The sequence below is a fragment of the Erinaceus europaeus genome, chromosome 4 (genome assembly GCF_950295315.1).
Source record: "Erinaceus europaeus chromosome 4, mEriEur2.1, whole genome shotgun sequence".
Lineage (NCBI taxonomy): Eukaryota > Metazoa > Chordata > Mammalia > Eulipotyphla > Erinaceidae > Erinaceus > Erinaceus europaeus.
The window spans coordinates 37,384,474-37,408,843 of record NC_080165.1 but is presented as its reverse complement, the minus strand read 5'-3'; the positions used below and the strand labels follow the sequence as shown (position 1 = coordinate 37,408,843).

Genomic DNA, 24,370 nt, shown 5'->3' with positions numbered 1-24,370 from the left:
TTTTTTGACAGGGCCAGATAACCAGACCAAATGGTGGTGGTGGTAATATAATCTTTGGCCCAAACATTTCTTACCATTGCTCTAGGAGAGAGATAGTAAGAGGAACAGTTTTGCAATATGAAATGCTCAGTCTTATGGTAAACATTGTACAGGCTAATTTGAAAAGATTGAGGAGGAGGAGGTCTACATTTTAAAATCTTTTCCCCTTTTTTATTAGTGATTTATTAATGATTAATAAAATTGTAGGATAAGAGGGGTACAATCCCACACATTTCCCACCACCAGAGTCCCATATCCCATCCCACTCATTGGAAGCTTTTCTATCCTTTATCCCTCTGGTATAAGGACCAAAATTCTTTATGTGGTGCAGAAAGTGCGAGTTCTGGATTCTGTAATTGCTCCTCCACTGAACATGGACATTAGCAGGTCAATCCATATCCCCAACCTATCTCTATCTTTCCTGAGTGGGGTAAGGCTCTGGGGAGGTGAGGTTCCAGGATACACTGGCGAGGTCATCTGCCCAGGGATGTCAGGATGGTGTCATGGTAGCATCCTCAACTTGGTGGCTGAAAAGTGATAAGATATAAAGCAGAACAAACTGTTTAATAATCAGGAACCTGAAGGACAGAATAGGGCAGATGGAACTAAGGGTCTTCATGTAGGAAGGAGCTAGGATGTCCATTTTAGCTATATTCCAAGAGGCCCATGACTTTGGTAATTTTTGCCTGAGCTTGATAACTGTCATGCAGGTGAGCTAAAAGTATTGTCTGGGAAGATGCTGTAAGAGTTGAGAATAGGACTAGAAAGATGGATTAGGGCAAGAGTAGCTCCCAAATATGAGGAAAGTATATAAATACCATTAACTGTAAACCCCATCTATCTGACCTAGGCCCCATATATGTTCATATTTAGCACAGGAGCCTGTGTAAACTCTGAGTTCCTGTCAGTCTGAGTTCATAGTCCATGGCCCCAGCTGGGAACATTTTGAGCTGCACTCATTTCACCAGTCTTCCCCAAGTGGCATCGAAGGTTGTCCAAGCTTCCATTTGAAGTGTAGGGCACACCCTACCATTGCTTTTCTTCATTGAGGGCAAGGTCCTATAGAGGCCCAGAAGAGAGCTTATGATGATGTTCCTTATGGAAGTGACCAGTGATGGCAGAGAGTGGGATCTATTTGAGGTCTAGGCCCCATCATATCTGTGTGGGAAACTAAAGACTCCCTAACTAGGGCCCCAGATGATGGATTGGTCTGGTATTCACCAAAAAGGCCATCACGAGTGAGCCAGTCTCTTGCCTATATCCAGCTATTATAGCCCTTTCCTTATCTGACAAGCTTAGACACTTTGAAATATGTCACTGGGATTTTAAGAAGGAATGCACTGACTTTATAGTTGCTTTTGGCATAATTGCTGTTTTAATGATATTTATTCTTCCTATCAATGAACAGGGGATGCTCTTACCCCCCTTTTATGTCCTCCTCTATTTTAAGAGTGTCTTATAATTTTCCTTGAAAAGATCCGTCACCTTTTAAAAAATATTTTATTCATTTATTACTGGATAGAGACAGAGAAATTGAGAGGAGAGGAGGATATAGAGAGGGAGAGAGACAAAGAGACACCTGCAGCCCTGGTTCACCACTTATAACGCTTTCCCCCTGCAGGTGGGGACTGGAGGCTTGTACCTGGGTCCTTGCACACTGTAGTGTAAGTGCTTAACCAGGTATGCCACCACCTGGCCCTGATCCTTCACCTTCTTTGCTAGACTTACTTATAGGTATTTTATCTTTTTGGGCTCAGTTGTAAATGAGATCATTTCTTTCAGTTCTCTTTCTTCCCTTTTGTGTAGAGAAATGCTACAGATTTGTGGGTATTGATTTTGTAACATGCTACTTAACTCAATTTATTGATGGTTTTCATATTTTTTTTGCATATTTTCTGGTGTCCTCTAGATATATCAACAAATCATCTGTAAGTAATGATAATTTAGCATCATCTATTCCAATTTGGGTTCCTTTGATCTCTCTTTCTTGCCTGATTGCTGTGTTGTGGACTCCTAGATGTTGAATAGAAGTGGTAAGAGCAGACATCTTTGCTTAGTTCCTGATTTTAGGGGAAAGCTTTCAATTTTTCTTTCTTTTTTTTTTTTTTAAAGATTTTATTTATTAATGAGAAAGATATGAGAAGAGAGAGAAAGAACCAGACAGCACTGTGGTACATGTGCTGCTGGGGATTGAACTCAGGACCTTTGGACCTTGCTAAATGCTTTTTCTGTAGCAATTGATAAAATCATATATTTTCTTTCTTTTCTTTTCTTTTCTTTTCTTTTCTTTTCTTTTCTTTTCTTTTCTTTTCTTTTCTCTTCTCTTCTCTTCTCTTCTCTTCTCTTCTCTTCTCTTCTCTTCTCTTCTTTTCTTTTCTTTTCTTTTCTTTTCTTTTCTTTAACTTGTAGATGTTGAACCATTCCAATTTCTCAAGGATGAATCCTGTTGGATTTGCTTAGCCAAGATCTTGTTCAGGATCTTTCCATCAGGGATATAGGTCTATAGTTTTTTTTTTTAATATTTATTTTATTTATTTATTCCCTTTTGTTGCCCTTGTTGTTTTATTGTTGTAGTTATTATTGTTGTTGTCATTGTTGGATAGGACAGAGAGAAATGGAGAGAGGAGGGGAAGACAGAGAGGAGGAGAGAAAGATAGACACCTGCAGACCAACTTCACCGCCTGTGAAGCGACTCCCCTGCAGGTGGGGAGTCAGGGTTCGAACCGGGATCCTTATGCTGGTCCTTGTGCTTTGCACCACCTGTGCTTAACCTGCTGCGCTACAGCCCGACTCCCTATAGTTTTTTTATGGTGGAGTCCTATCTCGTATGGGGATCAGGGTGATGTTAGCCTCATAGGATGTGTTTGGAAGTGTTCCCTCTTCTTCTATTTTCTGGAAGAGTTTGAGAAGGATGGGTATGCTTTCTTCTTTGAATGTTTCATGGAATTCATTACTATAGCCATCTGGACCTAGGTTTCTGTTCTTGGGAGGCTTTTGATTACTGTCTCACTTTCTGCACTATTATTTCTATCTCCTTTTATCTATTACGTTTATCTGCTTCCTCTTGTGTCAAGGTTGGCATGACTCCAACAATGTGTCTATTTATTCTGAGTTGTCAAATTTACTTCCATATAGATGTCCATAACAGTCTTAATGATCCTTTGTATCCCTCATCTGTTGTAACATCTTCTCTCTCATTTCTGTGTGATTTTACCTTAGATTTCTCTCTTTTCTTCTTACTGAGGGTAGCTAGTGGTTTGTTTATTTTAGTTATCCTTTCAAAGAACCAGCTCTCGGTTTCATTTATCTTCTTAATGGTCTTTTTTTTTTTTTTCTATTTCACTGATTTCTGCTCTTATTTTAACTGTTTTCTATCTCCTGCTGACTATTGGGTCTCTGTTACTCCATTTCTAGTTGGTTTAGCTGGGTTGTTAGATGATTTACCAGTGATTTCTCTTCTTTATTAGTGTGAGCCTGAATTGCTATGAACTTCCCTCTCAGAACTGCTTTTGCTACATCCCATAGGGTCTGACAGCTGCTTTCTTCATTTTCATTGCTATCGAGGTAATTCTTAATTTCTTTTTTGATCTCTTCAGTGACCCATGTGTTGTTCAGAAGCATGTTGTTTAGTCTCCAGACTTTGGGACAGTTTTTTTTCTTTTTATGTTTGATTTCCAGCTTCATGCCATCATTTTCTGAGATGAGTTTTATAATTTTAATATTCACATATTTGTTTAGGATGTCTTTGTGGCCCAGCATATAGTCAGACCTTGTGAATGTTCCATGTGTACTTGAAGAATATTCATTTCTTTTGTTATGGAAAGTTCTGTATATATCTGTTAGGTTTATTTTGCCTGTGGTTTCATTTAAGTTACCTAATATCACAGCTGAGATAACCAGGAAAAGAGCAATGAAAAGATTCAAAAGTCATCAGGAGAAAGGAAATAGGCAAAATCAAAGCAGAACTTAGTGAACTAGAAATCAGAAAGATGATTCAAAAGATTAATGAAACTAAAAGCTCGTTCTTGGAAAGTATAAGTAAAACAGATAAACCACTGGCTAGTATAACAAAAAGAAAAAAAAAAGCTATGCTAAAAATAATCAGGAACAAGAGAGATGAAATTACAGCTGGTGATGAGGAGACACATAAATCATACATGAACATTATGAACATCTCTATGGTAATTAATTGGACAACCTAGATGAAATGGATGCATGCCTAGAATCATACTACTGCTGAACCTAACCCAAAGGGAAATAGGTAGCTTAAACAAGCCAGTCACTAGTTTAGAAATTGATCAGTCATCAGAAATTTTCCCAAGAATAAAAGCCCAGTCTCAGACAGCTTTACTAAGAAATTCTATTAAGATTTTCAAAGAACTAACACCTCTTCTCCTCAAACTATTCCAGAAAGTTGAAGAAGGATGAACACTACCAAACATGTTCTTTCAGGCAAACATTATTTTGATCTCCAAAGCAGGAAAAGAAAACTATAAACCTGTATTCCAGATGAACAGTGAAAGCAAAAACAAGATCTTGACTTATCAAATGTAACATGTCAAGAGAATAATTAGCAAGATCAAGTGGGATTCATCTGTGGGAAACAGGGATGGTTCAACATCTGCAAATAAATTAATGTAATTCATCATATAAACAAAAAGAAAGATAAAACTTACATGGTCATATCAACTGATAGATAGAGGAGAAGGTATTCAACAAGATCACCACCCATTCATGATTAAGGCCCTCCAGAAACTGAAAGACAGAAAACTGAAAGAGACAGATAGACCATTCCTCAACACAATAAAGACCTTTTAGGATAAACATACAACTAACATCATTCTCAATGGGGAAAAACTGAGTGCTTTCCCCCTAAAATCAGACACAAGTGTCAAGTATACATAATAAAGACCTTTTAGGATAAACCAATTTCTCTCCTCTCCGTGTGTGGAGTTTGTAACCACCCGCCCAAGCTGGTTTCCGCCCAGGAAGATCTACCTGCAAACAAGCCCTGGCCCTCTCAACTTACATTGAAAATGGATTCCAGAAGAATTTAAAGACGGGTGCTGTCTTTGTTCATCTCACAGCAGCCTATGACACGGTCTGGCACCGTGGTCTCCTAGTCAAGATCTCAAGATGCCTGCCTCCATGGGTGGCCAACACTATATCGTTTCTTCTCCAAAACAGAAGATTCCGGGTGCATCTGGGTGACAAGTCTAGCAGATGGAGACTTGTCTCAAGTGGCCTCCCCCAGGGCTCTGTTCTGGCTCCTACGCTATTTAATATTTACATCAGTGACCTCCCAGAAACTTCTTCAAGGAAGTTCATCTATGCCGATGACATCTGCTGTGCAACTCAGGCATCAAAGTTCGACATCCTCGAGGAAACACTCACGAAAGACATGTCTCTGATATCTGATTACTGTAAAAAATGGTGACTAATCCCTAGCACTGCAAAAACGGTATCATCTGTTTTCCATCTACACCATGCCTCGGCCTCGCGTGAGCTTAATGTGCAGCTTGGCGATACGAGAATCCGGCATGAAGCCCAGCCAGTCTATCTTGGCATTACTCTCGATCGCACTCTGTCATTTCACGAACATCTCATAAAAACTGCAGCAAAGGTGGGCGCGAGGAATAACATCATTGCAAGACTGGCCAGCTCCTCATGGGGTGCGAGCGCTTCCACACTACGATCATCATCTCATGGCATTATGCTATTCCACTGCAGAATACTGTGCCCCAGTATGGTTCCGTAGCCCCCATGTCCACTTGGTCGATTCCAAATTATATTCCTCCATGAGGATAATTTCTGGAACCATCCGTTCCACCCCGATTCCATGGCTGCCAGTTCTTAGCAACATCGCCCCGCCAGATATTCGTTGGGATGCGGCATCATCTAAGTTCATTTCCCACGTCTACGCTTGACCGGACCTGCCAATATACGAAGATATCTTCGCCCACCCTGTCCAACGCTTGACGTCTCGTCACCCAATCTGGTCCCCTACGCCTACACTGAACTTCTCTGTTCCAGACTCTTGGAAACAGAGTTGGCAGTCAGCTGAGGTCAAGAACAAACACCTCATCACAGACCCCTGCAAGCGTCAACCCGGCTTTGACCTAGCACGTTATGATTGGGCCCTCCTCAATTGCTATCGAACAGGCCATAGCCGGTGCACTGCTATGTTCCATTGCTGGGGAGCCAGAGATGACCCGAACTGCCCCTGCGGCTACAGACAGACTATGACCCACATAGTCAATGACTGCCCCCTCTCCAGATTCAAAGGAGGTCTCGAAACTTTACATCAGGCTCAACCTGACGCTGTTGACTGGCTACGGAAGAAGGGCAAATGCTAGAAGAAGAAGGATAAACCTACAATTAATATCATTCTTAGTGGGGAAAAGCTGAGTGCTTTCCCCCTAAAATCAGACACAAGTGTCAAGTATCTGCACTGTTACTCAACATAGTTCTTGAGGACCTTGCCACTACAATCAGACAAGAAAGAGATATCAAAGGCTTACAGTTTGGAAAAGAAGATGTCAAACTATCACTGTTTATTGATGACATAATATTATACCTAGAGAAACCCAAAGACTCCACCAAAGAACTACTGGAAATAATAAGTTCAGTAGAGTATCAGGATACAAGATCAGTATACATAAATCTGTGATATATCTGTATATGGAGCAAGGTACCAGAGTAAAGGGAAATAAAAGATACAATCCCAGTTACAGTTGAGCCCCAAAAGATAAAATGCCTTGGAGTAAATCTCATGAAGAAGGTAAAGTACCTTTACAATGAAAACTATAGAATATTACTAGAAATAGAGAAGGACACATAGAAGTGGAACATTTCTTGTTCGTAGATTGGAAGAATAAATATTGTGAAAATGGCCGCTGTACCAAAAGTAATCTACAATTTCAATGCACTCCCTATCAAAATTCCAATGACATATTTTTATTAGTGGCTTGATAATGGTTAACAAGATTGTAGGATAAGAGGGGTGCAATTCTTGTGAAGTGATGCCCTGCAGGCGGCATGCCGGGGGCTTGAACCGGGATCCTTACGCTGGTCCTTGCACTTTGCGCCACGTGAGCTTAACCTACTGCGCTACTGCCCGACTCCCTTTGCATGAGGGGTGCAATTGTATACAATTCTCACCACCAGAATTATGTGGAGTTGTACCCCTCTTATCCTATGGTTTTTGTCAGTGTTTTCCTTTTATTAAAAAAAAAATTAAAAAAAGAAAACAATTCCCACTACCAGAGTTCTGTATCCCATACCACCCCCAGTGATCTTTTTTAAGAAAATTGAACAACTTGTTGAAAATTTTGTGTGGAACTACAAAAGGCCACCAATTGCCAAAGCACTTCTGAGGAAAAAAAAAGGAAAAATATGGAGATATACTCCCAAACTTTAGTTTATACTAGAAATAATAATCAAAACAGCATGATACTGGAATAAAAATGGACACTGGGATCAATGGAGTAGAACTGAAACCCCAGAAGTAAACCCACACATCTACAACCACTTAATATATGACAGAGGGGCCAAAACCATTCAATGGAGTAAAGAAGGTCTCTTCAACAGATGGTGCTGAGAACTGGACAGGTAGAAAAGTGAAACTAGACCACCACCTAACACCATACACCAAGGTAAAATCAAAATGGATTAAAGATCTAGATATTAGACCAGAAACTCTAAAATTTATAGAAGAAAATGGTGAAATCTTATAGTACCTTCACATCAAAGATATATTTGGAGCCTCAACCTCTTGGACATGGGAAATGAAACGAGTAAACAATAGGATTACATGAAACCAAAAACTTCTACATATCAACAGCCAACTATACAAGGATAACCAGTTAACTGAGTAAATGGGAGTAGATATCTGGACACCACACATCAGATTTATGATTGATATCAAACATCTATACAGAATTGGCACAGATCTACAAAATATGTAAAAGTAACCTAATAAAAAACATAGGCCAAAGAATTAAACAGTTTTATAAAAAATATATACATAGCCCACAAACACTTGAAGAAATGCTCCACTTCACTCATCACTAGAGTAATTCAAGTGAAACCACACTAAGATACCATCTTATACCTGAGAGAATGGCTTACATCAACAAAGCAGGAAATGACAGGTGTTGGACAGGTTGTGGAGAAAAGGGAACTCTGTTTTATTGCTGGTGGGAATACAAACTGCTACATCCCCTTTGAAAGACTGTATGGAGATTCCTCAAACAAATAAAAATAGAAGTACCTTATAATCTAATAATGCCACTCTGGGGCATTTATCCAATGGACATTCAAATACTAATTAGAAGATACATATGCACCCCTATGTTCATAGCTGTATTATTCACACTAGACAAAGAGTGGAAGCAACCTAAATGCCCTTCAACAGATGACTGGCTAAAGAAGTTATGACATATGTATTTCATGGAATACTACTCTGCACTCAAAAAGATGGTATTGTGTTTTTGGGACAAAAGAATGGGACTGGAGGTGATTATGCTTAGTATAATAAGTACAGAGATGAAAAACAACTACTAGATGATTTCACTCATGTGGAATATAGAGATCTGATTTATATGAACTTGCCAAAAAAGAATCCAAACAAAACAGAAGCAAGAAAACTATAAGATTTGTGAAAACTATGATTGTTATCTTTGTGAGGTATGAGGGTGGGGATACAGAACTTTAGTGGTGGGTGTGGTGGAACTATATATTGTAATCTTATAATCTTGTAACAAAGTATTAATAACAAAAATTATTTAAAAGTAAATAAATAAAAGACATAGAAGACTATATACTTGTTCACCAAATACAAAAGTAAATTCCAAGTGGATCAAGGACTTGGATGTTAGACCAGAAACTATCAGATACTTAGAGGAAAATATTGGCAGAACTTTTTTCCGCATAAATTTTAAAGACATTTTCAATGAAACGAATCCAATTACAAAGAAGACTAAGGCAAGTATAAACCTCTGGGACTACATCAAATTAAAAAGCTTCTTCACAGCAAAAGAAACCACTACCCAAATCAAGAGACCCCTCACAGAATGGGAGAAGATCTTTACATGCCATACATCAGATAAGAGTTTAATAACCAACATATATGAAGAGCTTGCCAGACTCAACAACAAGACAACAAATAACCCCATCCAAAAATGGGGGGAGGACATGGACAGAATATTCACCACAGAAGAGATCCAAAAGGCTGAGAGAAACACATGAAAACATGCTCCAAGTCTCTGATTGTCAGAGAAATGCAAATCAAGACAACAATGAGATATTACTTCACTCCCGTGAGAATGTCATACATCAGAAAAGGTAACAGCAGCAAATGCTGGAGAGGGTGTGGGGTCAAAGGAACCCTCCTACACTGCTGGTGGGAATGTCAATTGGTCCAACCTCTGTGGAGAACAGTCTGGAGAACTCTCAGAAGGCTAGAAATGGACCTACCCTATGACCCTGCAATTCCCCTCCTAGGGATATATCCTAAGGAACCCAACACATCCATCCAAAAAAATCTGTGTACACATATGTTCTTGGCAGCACAATTTGTAATAGCCAAAACCTGGAAGCAACCCAGGTGTCCAGCAACAGATGAGTGGCTGAGCAAGTTGTGGTATATATACACAATGGAATACTACTCAGCTGTAAAAAATGGTGACTTCACCGTTTTCAGCCGATCTTGGATGGACCTTGAAAAAATCATGTTGAGTGAAATAAGTCAGAAACAGAAGGATGAATATGGGATGATCTCTCTCTCAGGCCGAAGTTGAAAAACAAGATTAGAAAAGAAAACACAAATCGAACCTGAAATGGAATTGGAGTATTACACCAAAGTAAAAGACTCGGGTGGGTGGGTGGGTGGGGAGAATACAGGTCCATGAAAGATGATGAATGACATAGTGGGGGTTGTATTGTTAAATGGGAATCTGGGGAATAAAAAAATAAAAAAATAATAAATAAATAAATAAATAATAAAAAGGAAGACTATATACTTGTAAATATGTTATATATATGTACATTTATATAATTTATATGTAAATGTGATTTGTTGTGAGAGTGAGCAATTTGTTTTTGCTAAATACATAATCTAAATATTCTCTAAATAGAATATGCTATTTTCTAATGATTCCTATAAGATTTGAGGATATAAAACAAATAAAATAAATTAAACAAATAAGGATATAAAAAAAGAGGTTACATCACCAGCTACCATTCAGTTAGAGAGGAATATTAAATAATAAAGTGTTACATTATGAAGTTCTTGCTGGTCTTTAGCTCCCTTGTGCTCAGAAAATTAAATTAAAAGTGACACCAAATTTGAAGTGACACCTGTTATAGTTTAAATGGAAAAGAGACATCACAAAAATTTTTCTATATGCAGTTAAAAAATTTGGTTTTTTGAAATTTATTGTTGTTAATCTTACAGGAGAATCATGAGGAAAGTCTCCATGGAACCTTCTGAGCGACTGGCCAGTCTCCAGGCTCTGTGGGACAGCCAGACTGTGCCTGAGCAGGGTCCCTGTGGTGAGCATCCATTTTAAAACCAAAATGTAAATGACTGCTGAAGACATTCCCTGGCCAGGAAGTCAAGTCTATTTCTAGCATGCTACTGTAAAGGTACAATTAGTTTTAAGGTGTAATTAGCATTGCACAGACCAGATTGGTGGACAAAAGTCCTATATTTAAGCAGTATTGCATCCTGCTACGTATGTTCTATAGAACTGGGGGGCAAATCTTTGCCATTTTCCCAAAGGGGAAGAATAATCATCTTTGTCAACATCAGCTGTTTTTAAGTGCTTGCATTTTGACTTAAAAATCACTTTTCTACTGCATCTTTCAGGTGGATTTTCTCAGATGTATGCCTGTGTTTGTGATTGGCTTGGATTTTCATATAGGGAAGAAGTACAATGGGTAAGTGTATCTCTGTGTGCTTGCTCACAACTATACACACGTACATCTACACACCTGGAAAATGCTTCTGTATTTGACTAGTTTACCCACCCCATGTTTATTTTTATTTTATATTATTTTGCTTAAAGTCTTCTTTCCTCAAATGACATAAAACTTCACCCATGTCATTGTCTAATTCTTCTCTTACTTCTCTGATTACCTACATGGACTACTTATGTGACTGAATAATATTTCAAATAGGATGTGGATACAATTTATCTGACACAAGACACCCGGGAATTGAATTTACAAGACTTCAGTCATCTTGATCACAGGTAAGCTGCTCCTTTCTTCTCCTAATTTTGCTAGCAAAATTGCTCTTCTTTTTTCAGCATTTAAAGTATATATTATTTCCATATTTTTTTAAATAATGAGAATCTATGAATCTCTGAATTTTGCCTTTTAAATTATAGTTCTACATGTGCTAATTGCTACAAATGGCTTGAAATGCAAATTCATGTGTATATTTCAAAGCCATACTCAGAATTGTGATGAAGTTCCCTTCTCCATGTAAATAATATATTGATAATTCTTATATCAGTACACATCTCTTACATATAAAATATAGTACTATTTTGCCAACATCACTTAGAACTTTTTTTTTTCTTTTGCTTGGAGGATATTATGCTGAAATCCTACCAGTGACCCCTAGTTTACAAATCTTTGATAACTTAGAGATTGCTGGGACATATGTGCATATGTTAGTTGAAGTTGGTTTACCAATATCTGCCATAAACTAGTAATCATGAAACTATTAAACCTGTTACAAGTTATTTGGGAGCCATCTAGATTTTAAGGTCTTGACTCTAATTGGTTTTGGTCAGTATGACTTGGCAGCAGAGGAAAACTTTATTTAATTTCCTCTTCTGTCTAGGAGGGCAGATCCATCCAGGGTATTTTCTGTCTTTGACAAAGCTAAAGCTTTGACATTCATCTCCTCTCCCCCATTCCTCCCAGCTTTTCTGGTAATTTATCCTGACCTTACCCAGTCTCTTCATCTCTGGATATGCTGCTACTCATTTTAAGTGGGCAGATATGAACCAAATAAATCTTCTCTCAGATTGGAACTGCAAGACAGAAAAATCTAAATTTCCAGCTGTAGCTTTTATGCTGTCTAGTCAGTAGGAATTACAAAGTTGCTTCTTGTTGCCATCAGTAACCCCTAATATCACCTCTCCCCAATATAATTTTAAATTATTTTTCCACCTACCTTTTGAGGTATCCAGGATTGCAGTGGGCTCATTGGAGAGTTCTAACCAACTGACCTGAACAAGAAAAATACAGACTAGATGGGTATAAGCTCAGCTGCACAACCTGGGCCTTCAGAGTATGGTGAAACAAGGTCAACTGGGTCTGTAATTGTGGGTGAAGTGCCTAGAACACCATTCTCAGCTTGGATTTGTTTCTTTTTCTTGTGGAGCAGGCAGTTTTTTCTTGCTCAGACTGCTCTCCCTCTTGGTACTTATGAAAGAACTTTATACTTAGGCAAGATGTTTCTTGTATAGTCATGAAAAAGTAAACTGAGAAATGTTTTATTTTCTAGTAAAGACAGAAAACCACCTGTCATTTGTTTGTTTGTTTGTTTTTGTTATTCTTAAAAATAGAGCTTTTGCTTATGTAGCTTATATCATTTGGTATATTCCATACTAGGGATTAAGACAAAAATTAAGCTATTTATTAATCTCATTAAATGTTAATTGAAGTTTTACCTGGTAATAGATATCATTCTTATGAATAACAACTATTTTCCAAAGTACAAATAAGGCATCAAGAAAAATAGTATTAGGGTACCTTTCATCAGCCATATTTATTTCTGACATAGTAGATGACAACTGGATTTTATTTACTTTGTGCCACCAAGTTGGAGCTTTTTTTTTTTTTTTTTTTTTCAAGCAAGCTAGAGCTTGTTGCCTGTACAACTATCACTCCTAGTGGTCTTCTTTTCCCTTTCTATTTTGATGGAGAAGGGGAGGGGGAAAAAGAGGGAGAGAGAATATGAATGAGAATGTACACGCACATGCGGAGGAGACACTGGCCTCACCACTTTACTACTAATAAAGTTTTCTTTATTAGGTAGGGACCATGGACTTGAACCTGTGTTATCATGCATGGTAACATTAGCATGCTCTCTACCTGGTGCATCACCACCTGACCCTGATAGCTGGATTTTTCTGTCTGCCTCTTGATTTGATCTGTTATGATCTGTTTTGTCCCAAGGATGTAAAGAAAATAAAACATTACGTAGATGTGTAGTTCAAAAGCAGGGCTCTTTTTTGTTTTATTTTAAGATTTTCTTTCTCTATTACTGGGAGATGCATCATTGTGAATATTCCTTGATTCTGCACCAGAACTCAACTAGTGATAGTTTAAGGTTAGTTGCATTGTAGAATTTGAAAAATCTCAGTGAACATTTTTATATATTGTTATATTTAACTCCATTTGCTCTCTCTTGTACTTTGAATGGCTCTTATCTGTAGAGAATTTTGTGGCATCCTATATAAATCATATAGAGAACACTGGCTCACTGAATTATATTTTATATAATGCCCAACCTCAGGGTCCATCAAGGGTCCTTGAATCCCACCTGGGGAAAACCTGGTCTAGATTGAAAATCCTGCAGTTCAGCGTGGGCTTTCTCAGCATTTAGATGCTTCTACACCATTAATATATTATACATACTATCAATATTTAACTTTGCTGTTAATCCGCTAGGCTTAATTTAGCGAATAATCTGTTGGCAGAATGAAATTATATCTAATGAGTCTTCTAAATATGTAGAATACTATGCATAATTAAAAAATATTGAGTATGGAATCTGGGAGGTAGTGTGGTGGTAGGATTCTGGACTTATAAATATGAAGTTTCAAATTTGATTCCTGGCGTTGCATGTGATAGGTGATGCTTTGGCTCCCTCTATCTCTCATGACATAAAAAGAAATCTTAAGAAGATCTGGAGTCGGGAGTCGGGCTGTAGCGCAGCAGGTTAAGCACAGGTGGCGCAAAGCACAAGGACTGGCATAAGGATCCCGGTTCAAACCCCGGCTCCCCACCTGTAGGGGAGTCGCTTCACAGGTGGTGAAGCAGGTCTGCAGGTGTCTATCTTTCTCTCCTCCTCTCTGTCTTGCCCTCCTCTTTCCATTTCTCTCTGTCCTATCCAACAACGACAACAACAATAATAACTACAACAATAAAAAAACAAGGGCAACAAAAGGGAATAAATAAATAAAATAAATATTAAAAAAAATTAAAAAATAAAAAAAATAAGTTTGGACTCTCCAAACTTATTAAAAAAAAAAAAGAAGATCTGGAGTCAACATTAGTGCCCATTGACAGATGACTGAATATGGGAAAAGTATTTAAATACCATTAACTATAAACCCCATCGTTTGATCTGGGACCTATATTCTGTGCAGGAGCCCGTGTAACCTCTACATCCCTATAGGTCTGAGCTCTCATTCTGTGGTCATAGGTAGGAACATTCTAGGCTGCATCCATTGCTGGACCCATTTTCCTTGAGTGATAGAGTATTTGGCCTAACCTCCCTCTAGAGAATTGGACAGTTCCTACCATTGTTGAGTCACACTGAGGGCAAGGTCCATGTATGGGTCCATTATGTTGTTCCTGTTGGAGATGATCAGTGACAGTGGAGAGGGATCTGTTAGAGGTGTAGGTCCATCATGTCTGTGTTGGAATCCCAGGATTCCCTGACTCAGACCCCAAGAGATGAGGTGGCTTTGCAGTAGGCAGAAGAACCATCATTAAATTATGCTGGTCTTTGCCCGTATCCCACTTTTGTAATCCTTGCTTGGTCTGACAAGGTTAGTCTTGGAGTGATTGAGGGAGGTGAAATAGGAAGTAGGTAATGAGACTATGTGGTCTTAATAAAAACTATTTGATTAAGTATTTTATGGTTTCTGTCTTAGGTTTTTCTATTTGCTTGCTGCACTTCTTGGATCACTACAAACTGTTGTGTACTTTTGCTTTAAGGTATATTTTTTCCCCCTAACTTATGGATACATGTACACATGTGCTCTGTCTCTTGGACCCTGGTCCATATCTATGTGCTGTGGCTTTGTTAGGAAGTGCACCACCCAAAATGGAATTAAGGAGTACTATACACTAGGAATAGTCTCACCAGAGCACAGGAGCTAAAGGGTTGACATCACAGGCCTATTGTCTGTGGACACAGTCTGAAGTAAAATATGTGAGGGTGGTACTAGTTGTATTGATCAGGTTGAGATCAGCAGATGTAGTATCAATTGGTATGGGTTGAGAGAAGCCTTCTGAAAAACAAGCCCTGCCACTGAGGCTCCAGGAGGGTAGATTTTCAGCTTCACTTATAGAGGTGTGGGGGTAGGAACACAGAACTTTGGTGGCGAGAATGGTGTTAATATACACTTCTATTAACCTGTGGTCTTATAAATCACTATTTAATCAATATGAGAGGAGAAAAATAGATTGAATGTCTTAATCGTCTGATGCATAGACCCCAGTACTGAGTATATATTCCTTTAACCTAAACACTTAAGGCTTCCACTTGGTAACCTGATTGAATTTTAACAGTGGGCTTAAATTGTTATTACATTTCTAATAATGACTTGTTCTTTGAAATATTAAATCACCTGTGATCTTAGACCAGAGATACCAGAAGCAAGTGGCTGCATCATTATATTAACTAGTCATATGTAAATAGCATTAGAAAATATTAGAATGGGATTTCCAAAGTCAACCAAATTTCCAAATAAGTTGGCTATAATAACTATTAATTGCCTTTTAAACCCTAAGATAGCTGGAACCTTCTCTCTTCTCTATAAAACCCATGTTTTGAACTTTTAACACTTTATAAGATTTATTAATGGGAAATCTTCAATCTGGTGATAAGTATCTATACTACAAATAATTATGACACCCATTGGATTATTTCTCCCTACTTCTTTTTCCACATTGTAGATTGTAGAGTTTAAGTGACACTGTCAAATTTGTCTTTTTTTTTTGGTCAATACCTTCATTTTAAACAGTTTTCATACTGTCTATTTAAAACTCATGTTGATATTTACCATTTCAAGGTGGAGGCAAATGGGGAAAAGTTAAGGGGAGACATTTGCAAAAAATAATAACTAGAAAAATGAGGTTCTTATAAAGTGATACAGATCGGAAGATGAAGAAAGAACTACTAATTCAGTAGCTTAGCTAGGATCTAGAGTAGCAAAGAATTTGGCTAGCAATGTAGATGTGAATCACTTGCCAACTTTTTTGCTTTTGCTTTTCTTTTAAGTTTCTCCAAATATGAGCAGTTACTTTTTGATGTCCAAAATAACAAGTGCACAATTGTTATTTGAGAGATCACTTCAAAATACATCTTAGTAATGACTTTTCAATTAGAAACTGCTTGAAAGGAATGAAAAGGATTAAATCTTTGATCCCCAAACCTGAGGCTATGCCACCATGGTTTTCCCATAAGAATAAGTTGTGGGTTCTTGACAGCATGAAAAGCAAATTACTCATCATTTAGATGATAGTTAAGACAACAGGTTCATGAGGCATACAGCTCTCTCGCCTTCCTCTCCCCTTCAATTTTTTATTAGTGATTTAATATTGATTTATAAAATTATGAGACAATAAGGTATAATTCCACACCATTTCTACCACCAAAGTTCTCTATCCTTTATGTTTTGTGTGATTTTTATTTGTCAGTTATTGTCAAGAAAGCTGTCCCCATTCTGGGCTCTTTTGTAGTCTTCATAGATTAGTGTATCTGAAATGCTTGATGATAGTACATTAAAATGGTCAAATAAATGCTTTTTTTTAAAAAAAAAATGTATTGCTGGGGAATAAACCCAGGGTGTCATATATTTATATTATACTATAACACCTGAGTAGCCTCTGTGGTGTGTGTGTGTGTGTGTGTGTGTGTTTGTAGTGGGAAAATAAGCCCAAGACCTCATTCATATGCTACAGTTCTGAGCAGCCTCTCCAGTCTAAATATGTGTGTGTGTGTGTGTGTGTGTGTGTGTGTGTATTTAATATGTATTCATTATATATACTCCTACAATACACATACACACACACACACACACACACGGAAGGTGAAGGAGAACATGAAGAGAGAGTGATAGAGGAAAGACAGTGCAGACCCATTTGATCATCCATTCAGCTCTCCCGTGTCATCTGTGATTCTCCCATGTGTTAGTAGAGATGATGTGATTTTGCCCACTATATTAATATGAACGCTTTTTCTATTCGGGGTGTGTTTTTGAATTTCTGAGAATGCTTTCATTATGACATAAATGTCAGTAGTACTTTGAATCAAGTCAAGTGACAGAATACATGAAAAAGAGAGTTGTTGAAGTGTACTCACTGTTTTCTATTAAATCTATAAAAGGAGATGAAATGGAAGTGATTTTCCATTGATTCTGAATGGTGAAATACAGCAAAGAGCTCTCAATCAATAAGATTCTAGGATCCTTGAATAATTTGGTGGACTTCAACCTGAGAAACGCTACAACCTGTTGTTAACCAGAGGATTAGCTCAAAGGGCTTGTTCTGAGCACTAGGTCAGGTAGATATGAAGATTAAAACTATAGGGAAAATGATTCTTATTTTTATCCTAGAACAAATAAAGTTAATGAAGAGAAGAAATGGCACATTGAGCAGCAGGGGAGGTGGCTCAGTAGCAGAGTGAAGGACGTGCATATGTGAGCTTCTGAGTGTGACCATTGCTACTGAATATGCCAGCGTGAATGCTGTAGTCCCCCCCCCCCCATTAAACAAATAATTACATCTTAAAAAAAAAAAGGCACATGACTGAGACTACTGATTCCTTATAAACATTTTACTTTACTAGCTGTGGGCATTCATCTTACCTTTATAAAAAATTTCTAAAGATCCTGCACACACTGGTCTGATATTTTAGATTCTGAGTTTCAGCCATTGTCCTGTCTCTTTGGTATATTTTACTACATATCTCAGAACATCTGTTTTCTCTTCTATAAAGTATAAACAATATCTTCTAGGGTTATTTTGAGATATAAATGAGATGATTTGTGTAGAAGGCCTGATACCCAGAAGCTGTAGTGTTTATTTTCTGTTTTTGTTCTGCCTTCTGTCTGTCTGGCTTCTTTTATTTCATTTAAAATTTGAATATTTGCTGCTTGTCATATCCTGAGAATAAAACTGTTATGGTCTCTCTGAGACTGTAAAACTTAAATAGACTCTGAGACTGTAAAACTTAAAAAGATTTGATTTTCAGAGAATTTATGACCTCATATGGTATAAGCAACATGTTTAACAGGGTACTGGGTTGTTGGAAATGTCATGGAATATTTTTCTGTGTTTGTATATGCAAATATACCTCACAGCCTTTATGTAATAAAAGACCGAAAGAAATAAATACCAAGTAGCGATGCCAGCAATGTTCTTGTTAGGACAATAATTAGTGATACCAGCAGACAAAACAGTATCTTGTAGAGGCATTAAAGGGTAAATCATCCTTAGCTGAACACACAGGGGGAAAAAATTCCAATTGTAAAATTTCATAGTGCATTTGATGAGTAAATCCCCTGCTTTTTTGTCTTGAGTGTAATAATGAGATGTATTGAGGGAGGTTGGTCTAGATAAAATCTCTAGTAGATTTCTTTTTCTTAATTTTTATTTATAAAATGGGAAATATAGACAAGACCATAGGATAAGAGGGGTACAATTCCACACAATTATCACCACCAAAACTCTGTATCTAGTCCCTTCCCTTGACAGCTTTCCTATTCTTTATCCCTCTGGGAGTATGGACCCAAGGTGATTGTGGGATGCAGAAGATGGGAGGTCTGGCTTCTGTGATTGCTTCCCTGCTGAACATGAGCATTAGCAGGTTGATCCATATTCTAGCCTCTCTCTCTCTTTCCCTAGTGGGGAAGGCGTCTGGAGAGGCAGAACTTCAGGACGCATTGGTGGGGTCGTCTGCCCAGGGAGGTTAGGTTGGCATCATGGTAGCATCTGGAACCTGGTGGCTTAAAAAGAGTTAAGATATAAAGCAGAACAAATTGCTGACTAATCATCAACCTAAAGGCAAGAATATTGCAGATGAAGATTTGGGGATCTCCATTTTGGGAAAAGCTAGTAGGTCTATTTTAGATATATTCCTAGGGGCCCATGACTTTACTAATTTTTGCCTGTGCCTTACAGCTAACATGCAGGTGGACCCAAGTTATTGTCTGGGGAGATGGTGTCATAGTTGGAGAAAGGACTAGAAAGCTGAATCAGGGCAGAGAATGTTCCCAAATATGGGAAAAGTATATAAATAGTGTTAACTGTAAACCCCTTCGATTTTATCTGGGGCCCATATTCAGCAAAGGAACCTATGTAACCTCTGCATCCCTGTAGGTCTCAGCTTGCATTTTGTAGTCACAGCTAGAAACATTCCAGGCTACATTAATTTCAGGACCCTTCATCCTCAGGTGATAGGCAGAGTGTGTTGTCCAACCTCCCTTTGAGAATGGAACATTCCCTACCAGTGTTGATCCACATTGAGGGCAAAGTCCTATAGGGGCCCACAGAGGGGTCCATTATGTTGTTCCTGATGGAGATGACCAGTGACAGTGGTGACAGGGATCTATTAGAGGTCTAGGCCCATCATGTCTGTGTGGGAATCTGAGGGCTCCTTGACTAGAGCCCCGGGTGATGGGGTGGCCTGATAGCGACTAAACAGCCATCATGAAAGTATGCCAGTCTCTTACCCTTAATCAGCTTTTGTAGTCCTTACTTTGATAAGGTTAGCTTTGGAGTGATTGAGGGACATATTGTAGGAAATAAGTAAGGAGGGTATCTAGGTCTAAGTAAAAACTATTTTATAAAGTACTTTACAGTGCTATTCTGGGTCTTTCTGTTTGCTTGCTACATTTATTGACTCACTGCAAACTATTGCGCACCTTTGCTTTAAGGCATATGTTTTCCCCTAACAGATGGCTACATGTACATATGCCCTATCTCATGGGCACTGGCCCATATCTAAGTTTTGAGGTTTATTAAGAGGTGTATCATCTGAAATGAAAGTAAGGACTCCTATGAGCTAGGAATGGTCTCACCAGAGTAATGAAGCTGAGGAGTTGACATTCTTTGACCATCTTTGGACATAGTCTGAAGTGAAACATGCTTAGGTTGTACTGGCTGCATTGACTGGGATCAGCAGATGCTGTATCAGTTGATATGAATTGAGAGAAGCATGCAGGATAGTGAGCCCCCACCCTAAACATTCCATGACTGGGAGAAATATGGGCTTTATAGAGAATGGGGAAGGTTCCTGCTGTCTTAGGGTTTAAGAAGGTAATAAATAGTTATAACCAGATTATTTGGCAATTTTGAAAGTCCCATTGTTAGGATTTGCTGTATCTTACAAGACCTCACCATAATTTATGTCCTATTACATATTTACATATAGCTGTATCTTATACAGTAACACCACCAGTTGCTTCTGTTCTCTCTGGTCTAAGCTTTTAGGAGATTTAATATTTCAAAGAAATCATTTTTAGAAATGTATTAACAATTTGAGCTAACTGCTAAAATTCAACCAAATTACCAGTTTGAAGTTTTAAGTGCTTATTGAAGGAACATATACTTGGAGCTATGGTCTATGCATCAAAAAGTCTGAGATATTCAACCCATTTTCCCCCTCTCATATTAATTACATATTAATTTGTGAGACTATAAGTTAATAGAAGTATATATTAACACCATTCCTACCACCAAAGGTCTGTGTCCCTTCCCCCTCCTCCCAACCCCCAGAGCAGCTGAATATCTACCCTCACTCTCCACCCAGATATTTTTACTTTAGTGCCCTACTCCAGTTTCCATCAGATTCTGCTTTGAGTTTCTCTTTCTGTTCTTCCTCAACTTCTGTTTATGAGTGGGATCATCCCATACTCTTCTTTGTCTTTCTGACTTATCTCACTTAACATAATTATTTCTAGCTTCACCCAAGATGGGTCAGAGAAGGCAGATTCATTGTTCTTAATAGCTGTGTAGTATTCCATTGTGTAAATATACCACAGCTTTTCCAGCAACTCATACTGTTGTTGGATACCTGGTTTGCTTCCAGATTTTACCTATTATGAATTGTGCTTCTATGAACATAGGTGTACACATATCTTTTTGGTTGGGTGTTATGGAGTCTTTAGGGTATATCCCTAGGAGAAAAATTATTGGGTCATATGGAAGGTCTATTTCTATTTCTAGCCTTGTCAGGGTTCTCCATTGGTCCAACCCTCCAGCAGTGCAGGAGGGTTACTTTGTCCCCACAACCTCCCCAGCATTTGTTGCTGCTGTTATTTTTGATGTATGGCATTCTCACAGAGGTGAGTTGGTAACTCAATGTTGTCTTTATTTGCATTTATCTGACAATCAGTGACCTGGAAAAAATTTTCATATGTTTATTAACCTTTTGGATCCCTTCTCTAATTAATATTCTGTTCATATCCTCTGCCCATTTTTTGATGGGACCATATGCTTTTTTGTTGCTAAGTTTGGTGAGCTCTTTATATATTTTGGTTATTAGCCTCTTGTCTGATATGTGACATGTGAAGATCTTCTCCTATTCTGTGAGGGATCTCTTTGTGTGGGTAATGGTTTCTTTTGCTGTGCAGAAGCTTTTCAATTTGATATAATCCCATTGATTTGTTTTTGTTTTATTCTTCCTTGCAATGGGTTTGTATCATCAAAGACGTCCTTGAGATTTAGGTGCGAAAGCGTTCCACCAATGTTTTCCTCTAAGTATTTGATAGTTTCTGGTCTAACATCCAAGTCCTTCATCCATTTGGAGTTGTTCCCAGTACCATTTATTGAAGAGAGCCTCCTTCCTCCATTTAATACTTTGGACCCTTTATCAACAATTAGATGCCCATAGATGTGGGGGTTCTGGTAGATTTCTGATGCAAAGATCTTCCATGGCAGATGACTTTATATGAAACATTAGGCAGAAATATACCTGTGCTGTCATATATATGTTTATTCCATACAAATATATCTAAGAAAGTGTTAGACAGCCATAGTATGGTTGCTGTGTATCAATCATCCATCCAATACCACTTTATTTCTTTTAATTTTAATTATAAAATGGAAACACTTAAAAGACCATAGGATAAGAAGGGTACAATTCCACACAATTCCCACCACCAGAACTCCATATCCCATCCCCTTCCTTGATAGCTTTCTTGTTCTTTATCCCTCTGATGTATGTATGGACCCATGATCATTATGGGTGCAGAAGGTAGAAGATCTGGCTTCTGTAATTGCTTCTCCTCTGAACATGGGCGGAGGCAGGTTGATCCATACTTCCAGCCTGTCCCTCTCTTTCCCTTGTGGGTCAGAGCTCTGGGGAACTGGGGCTTCAGGACATATTGGTGGTGTCATCTGCCCAGGGAAGTCAGGTTGGCATCATGCTAGCATCTGGAACCTGGTGGCTGAAAAAAGAATTAACATATAAAGTGTATAGTACCACTTATTATCAAACAACACATTAGCCTTGTACTGTAAGCTGTTCTGTGCTGGGCTAGCGTGAAGGTGTTTCTTCCCGGGCACATGCTCTCTGGGTTGGAGAGAACTCGATTAGAGCCAACCTGGGCTGCTGCTTACTCAGCAGCGCGGGAGAGAGGAACCAGGAACTCGTGGCAGAGCGGGAACACAATGCAATGCTTTTATTGATCAGAGACAACACCTTTTATATCTTAGAAACCAGAAGTGGCAAATCGGAAAAGGAAATGGCTAGGAAAGGGGGTGGAGAAAAGAGCATGAAGGTAGAAAGCTTCCATAGCAGCTGATGTGAAGGTTCTAACTAGTGAGATTAACCAATACCCTGCAGGCAGGGTGGGTCTCAGGCAAAACAATAATTATGTAAATAGACCACAGCATCAGCAATGCAGTGGAGCTGGCTTAATGCCCAACAGTTCTGACTAAAGACTATGTGGTAAACTTGATGGTTTAAAACATTTATGGAGGAAGAGTGTAAAGAAAGGAAACTTGCTGGAATGGAGTTAGATGTACAATTGATTATTCTTTGAGCAAGGAAACACTCTTCTATCAAACACTGATAGAGCTCTCTTTGAAGAGAGGACTTTGTGTCCCTAGAAGTAACATAACTTCAACTTTTAGGTATTGTGGTTCACATCATACTACATATATATTGTAGAGAAGTTAATTATTGTCTAATGGTTAGGATAGTTTTGACTGGAGCTTTGTGAATAGTAGAAATTAACTAGAAAACCTGGATGTTATGGATTAAAAAATAAAGTGCTGATAGGACTATTGTAAAAGCTCTTTAATGTATTTTTGTAATTTCTGCTTTTAGGGACCTAATACCTATCATTGCTGCCCTGGAATATAATCAGTGGTTCACAAAGCTATCTTCTAAGGATTTAAAACTGGTAAGTAATTGAAGATGTTACATATTTCTTGGCTTTGCTGAATTTCAAAAACCTAGTAATTAAAAATAATGTTTTGTACTGCACTGTTATACTGTGTGCTACTTATTGAGGTAATATTTTCTTGTGATGTTCTCCCTTATGCTCTCAGGTGTTTTGTGCAATTTTAGATGATGACCAGAAGGATCCATTAAGTTTAGCTTTCAGTGCCACTCATTCTATTAGTAAAAACTGTTACAAAGTTACATTTGCATGGCTGCTAGTGACAGATTTTATGTTCCTGTCTTTCACTCCAATCTCCAAATCCCTCCTTCTTAAGAATTTAGGAAAATGTTACCAGGTAGAGTTGATCTGAATAATTTATGTTAGTTAATATTAATTTTCTAGATGAGTTTTGGGATATATTTATATAGAAATGAAAGCAAAGTGAAATTAACTAATTTTCATTATGTATGTGGGTACCAAAATTTTGGGTCTGTGTTACCATTGAAAATAAGATAACCTTGTCTTTATTTATTTATATTTTGACAAGCCTACACAGGTGTATAGACAAATATTTTCTGCATCTTCACTGTAGGACAGAAAATATTTCGGTTGTTGTTTTATTGAAGTTTACAACTCCGAGGTCATAGAAACTGGGGGCTTTAGCTTTTCAAAGTGAAGAGAGGATTTGGATTGAGATACAGTTCTTTTTTTAAAATTTTTTTTATATTTATTTATTTGTTCCCTTTTGTTGTCCTTGTTGTTTTATTGTTATAGTTATTATTGATGTTGTTGTTGTTGGATAGGACAGATAGAAATGGAGAGAGGAGGGGAAGACGGGTAGGGGGAGAGCAAGATAGACTCCTGCAGATCTGCTTCACCGCCTGTGAAGTGACTCCCATGCAGGTGGGGAGCCGGGGGCTCGAACCAGGATCCTTATTCTGGTCCTTGCACTTTGTGCCACC

General features: G+C 38.2%; 1 protein-coding gene across 6 annotated transcripts in view; it reads left to right on the top strand.

The window, feature by feature from the left end:
• Positions 1–24,370, top strand: part of CARMIL1 (capping protein regulator and myosin 1 linker 1) — a 332,859-nt gene that overhangs the window by 157,672 nt on the left and 150,817 nt on the right. For all 6 annotated transcript variants that reach the window (XM_060189278.1, XM_060189277.1, XM_016189509.2 and 3 more), the window contains exons 6-9: positions 10,496–10,593; positions 10,910–10,980; positions 11,221–11,294; positions 23,351–23,426. In XM_060189278.1, the coding sequence (XP_060045261.1) occupies positions 10,496–10,593; positions 10,910–10,980; positions 11,221–11,294; positions 23,351–23,426 (319 nt within the window). The remainder of the gene's footprint in view (positions 1–10,495; positions 10,594–10,909; positions 10,981–11,220; positions 11,295–23,350; positions 23,427–24,370) is intronic.